The 4,504-nt window shown below is 32.9% G+C and overlaps 1 protein-coding gene across 1 annotated transcript; it reads left to right on the top strand.

Annotated features, from left to right (window-relative positions):
• Positions 1 to 1,237: 1,237 nt before the first annotated feature.
• LOC135133928 (probable chitinase 2) lies at positions 1,238 to 4,109 on the top strand. Its single transcript, XM_064062476.1, has 8 exons — positions 1,238 to 1,311; positions 1,359 to 1,532; positions 1,591 to 1,826; positions 1,878 to 2,008; positions 2,058 to 2,121; positions 2,176 to 2,298; positions 3,727 to 3,843; positions 3,896 to 4,109. Exons 1-8 carry the CDS (start codon positions 1,248 to 1,250, stop codon positions 4,019 to 4,021), a joined length of 1,035 nt encoding a protein of 344 aa, XP_063918546.1. The 5' UTR covers positions 1,238 to 1,247; the 3' UTR covers positions 4,022 to 4,109.
• Positions 4,110 to 4,504: the final 395 nt, after the last annotated feature.

Below are 4,504 nucleotides of genomic sequence, written 5' to 3'. Positions count from 1 at the left end.
GTGCTGCCATCTATTAATAATTCAAAAACGACAAAAGAATTATTAACACTTTTTGAAAGGCATAAAAGCATTCATACCGAAACAAACGACCATTACACGTTTTGAAGTCTCATAATGTCAAATCAAATTAAAATTTTGCTAAATTATTAAGTGTAATTATTAATAGATGGCAACACATATGGTACACCTCTTGGACAGGCCATAATCTTTATACTAGTCGGCCATGGTTAAACGTACTGTCACCCAGAATGCTTTAAAACAATCTCGTTTAGTGTCATCTGATGTTGCCTATCAACGAATATAATTCACTGCTTGAAAATTGCTGAAAAGGTATGAAGCTGTAATTTTCAGAAGTTAATACCTTAGATCATATAATAAATAGATACCACCATGCCGTGTTCTTTCCTTAGGACAGCCTGTGACGACATCCTCCTGTCACACATCTCTCTCGTGCATGGAAAGGTTACAATGAAGCTATCCTTGCCTCATCACTATTTGAATTTTGCGCGCCTAAATTTTAGGAAGTATGTCTGAACTAACTTCGGAAGAAAGATGTTGACAGTTTGAATTTATAAATAATTCACAGTAGATAACGAGAGGAATAGTAAATTATTGGGCAGCAATTGTGATCCTTTATGACTACATCACTTAAAATAGGATCTTTGTTCTAAATTCTAAAATTGTTTTTTGTACAACAACTCGAAAGAGAGGTTAGAAGAAACATCTGTCAAAAGCGATTTGTTGTGCTGGTGCGGTACAAGGATGGAAGTGAAATAGACATACACAGATGAAATGCATATAACAAAGATGAAGATGTGGTGATCACACAAGGACAGCATTATACTACTCCCCTTGACGTAGAAAACGACAACAGATAGCTTCATGTCTAGTCACAGCTTTCAGTTTGAGTATTGGTATCTATTTATTATGTGATCTAAGGTTAATACTATGTTCAATCGATTTCTTGACCCAAAAAACCCCAACCTGCAAATTTCGAAAAACCGATAATTGTCTATTAAAGCGTAAATTTGTGCTTTAATTAATGGAGTGGAACAACAATATATTGATTTAGAATATGCGCTTTTTAGGATTTTTAGATTACCGTGAATTTTGAAAATAAAGCACTTAAGCATATCAAAAACGACAGGTTTTATCAAAGTTTTATCAAGGTGATGTATTTTCCCTGATAGAATCATGTAGATATAAACTAAGCCTTTCATTAATCTATAATCAGATTGCAAAGCAACATGATGAAAAAGTTTGCAACAATATTAGTGCTTTTGACTATATTACTAAAAGTGTCTGATGGCGGTGAGTATATTATATTTATTACAAAAAAAAAACCACACACTCAAAAGAAGGTCGTGTGGTGTGTTATTTTCCTAGTTGGGCAATTTACATTCCTGATAACGGAAAATTCCAAGCGAAAAACATAGATCCAAATATCTGCACACATGTTATTTATAGTTACATCGGACTGAACCCAAATGGCGCAGTACTAATTCTAGACGACTGGGAGCACACACTTTTAGGTGTATAACAATTAAGAAGTTAAAAAAAAACAAAAGCGTCAACCCATTTTAATTGTAGAGGAAGTAGCACACTTGATGGGTTTGAAAGATGTAAATCCGGACTTAAAAGTACTTGCTTGTATGGGTGGCTGGAATGAAAATTCTGCAATTTACTCACAAGTGTCTGCGCACCCAGAAAAACGGTCTACCATGGTCCAAAGTGTTCTTACTTATTTGCAAAAATACGGTTACGATGGATTCGCGCTCGACTGGGAGTTTCCAGGTCAGCGTGGAGGCGATTCCGATAAAGATTCTGTAAACAGTTGCTGGAATCTCAAAAATAACACTCATTTTGTTTAATTACAGAGTAATTTTGTCACTCTTTTGAAGGAGTTGAAAACTGCCCTCAACGCTGAAGGTCTCACCCTTTCAGCGGGTGTGTCTGCAACGCCTGAATCAATGAACATCTCTTATCCTGATGTTAAAGCAATTTCTGAGTAATTAAGTTTTTATCAGTTTAAATTTGTTGATAATTATGCTTTATAGTAATTTAGATCAAATTAATATATTGTCGTTCGATGACGGTTACTCTGCTGGGATTTCAAACGTTGTAAGTACACTAATCTTTTAGGTTTAAGTAAAGTTAATGCGGATTTCTTGACAGGATGGTGATATTAAGCGGTGGCTGGATGGCGGTGCCGATCCTCGTAAACTTAACATTGGTGGTTCAACGTATGGACGTAGCTTTAATGCGAGCGAGGCAACAGGCACATTGGGATACAATAAGGTACATTTTATGAAGGTGTCTCAGCGATCTGGCATCCTAAGATTGGGCATTTAGTTGTATGGTAAAATATTGATAAACATTTTTTGAAAGTAATCTAATAGATTAATAATTTGGAGGTTTGAAATTTTGCACAAAACATTCTGGTCACTTTGTCTCAATATAGAGGTGAAAAATTGAACAAGATTTATACTTATTTATAGAAAATTTCTGGTTTTTCATATTTTCCAAATGGGTCATATTTTCAAATTTGTTTTTAAATAAGTTTTGAAGTCACTTTTTTATGGTTTATTTTAACATGATGATAAATGTTGTACAATCTTGTATTGTCCCACTGGAGAAAACTTGAAAATTTGAGGACCCTGTAGGAACTCTTCATTCAAAATTTTATACTTCATGCCCTGGAAATAAAGAGGCTTAAAGAGAGTGGCAGACCTTCGTATTTAAATACAGGGAAGTTAAGAATTTGTAAATATTAAATTCTATATAATATCATTTTCCTTCTTTCGGTAGTAAAGAATTTAAAATTGTAAAAATATATAAAGTGTTACATTTAGAAAAATGCAACGCTGGTATGTGTTTTTTAAACGAAACATTCATCACGAAACACTGTATACGAAAAAATAAATAAATTGTTGCACAGATTACATAAAAAAATTGTATCAGTAACAATTAAAGGAATTCTCCTTCAGATATTCATCTGATCTTCTACAGGTTCACCGTTGATTCGCCTGTATTTTTAAAACATTTTCCATGTTACTAAAGCATGAGTAATTTTAACTAGCTCAGTGTTGCAAATCTGCTATCTTCGCTCGTCGAATAAATCTCAGGAATTAAATCGTGTTTCCATCAGTCAGCCGTAATAATTAATAAACAATGAACCATTAACCATAATTAACCCTATACCCTAATTATACCTATCAGTTTATAACAAATCAATGGTTTCATCAATACTGATAATGCTTGTTATTAAGTAAGGTAACTACTAAATAACAACTTAAACTTATTTAATTATAGTTAATCACTGCATTTAACGATCCATTGGTGGTTAATTATGTTTAAGGCAGCTTGACTTGACGATTATAGTCTCGGTACTGTCTTATTTATAAGTTGAATAAAACAATGTTGCGAGGTAAGAATTCTTATTATTATTAATGGTGTTAATATGTGAATAGGTAACTTGGGTTTTAGGCGTCTCTTTCTTTTCATAGAACCAACAGCTAGAAAGTTTACAAAATGATATTGAAAATTAGGTGATCGTTTGGGACGGTGAACACTTGATCACAAATTCCGAAAAAATGTTGTTTACTTTCCTCCTCTGTAGAGGCATATCGATGAAAAACGAATAGAATTACGTTGAGTTTAGTAATATTAATTAGTGGTTCCATATTTATTTTGTAACTGTAAAAACAATCTTAACTTTTTTTTTAGATTTGTCAGTTTGATTCCGATTGGAAGTATGTTTGGGACGATAAACTTCAAGTTCCAAATAAAATTAAAGACGACCAAAAAATTGTATATGAAGACGCAAAATCCCTTGGAATCAAAGTATATACTTCAATTTCATACCATTGTTCACTGTAACTTTTTCTGTTCTTAGGCTGATGTTGCCATTGAGTATAATTTAGGAGGAGTGGCTGTCTGGTCAGTATCTACAGATGACTTTTTAGGATTATGCGGAGATAGTTATCCGCTTATTACTTCCTTATATAATCATTTGAATTAAAATGCTTGCAGAAAAACTTCTGGAACATGTATGTACTTCTATGTAAGAATTTAAATTGAAGAAAATAAAAAAATACACCAATCATAAATTTGTAACAAATTCTCAAAACAGAGGTTAATCTTTATGAAATTTTTTATACAAATACATACAAAAAAATTATCACAGTACTAAAGTTTCAGTGTTACTCGATAATAGCTATTTATTATACAAATGTCTTATAAGGCAAATAAGTCGCGAAAGAAATGTTTAGCCACGAGAGCTTGCTCGAGTGGCCTAATTTTTATTAAGCGACTTATTTGCTGTTAAGACACGTGTGTAATACATAGTTTTATCCAACGCCTCCTTCAGTAACAGTACTTAAAGCATCATGAAAATCCCAAAAATTCAATATCGTTAAAAGCTGGTAGCCTATGAGTTGGTTACCGTGTGGTTGCCACGACAAATTGTTTGTTTACGTCAAATTGAGAAAATTTTTGAAAAAGA

The sequence above is a fragment of the Zophobas morio genome, unplaced genomic scaffold (assembly GCF_036711695.1).
Source record: "Zophobas morio isolate AGI-343-1 ecotype UQ-CSIRO unplaced genomic scaffold, CSIRO_AGI_Zmor_V1 ptg000023l, whole genome shotgun sequence".
NCBI classification, from domain to species: Eukaryota; Metazoa; Arthropoda; class Insecta; order Coleoptera; family Tenebrionidae; genus Zophobas; species Zophobas morio.
This window is presented reverse-complemented; position numbering and strand designations above follow the sequence as displayed.

Bases quoted from the DNA above. Each gene is read 5' to 3' on its own strand.
- LOC135133928 (XM_064062476.1), top strand. From the start codon at position 1,248: ATGATGAAAAAGTTTGCAACAATATTAGTGCTTTTGACTATATTACTA. The intron at 1,533-1,590 runs GTGTATAACAAT...TTTTAATTGTAG, and splicing joins CTGGGAGCACACACTTTTAG to AGGAAGTAGCACACTTGATG. The intron at 2,009-2,057 runs GTAATTAAGTTT...TATGCTTTATAG, and splicing joins GATGTTAAAGCAATTTCTGA to TAATTTAGATCAAATTAATA.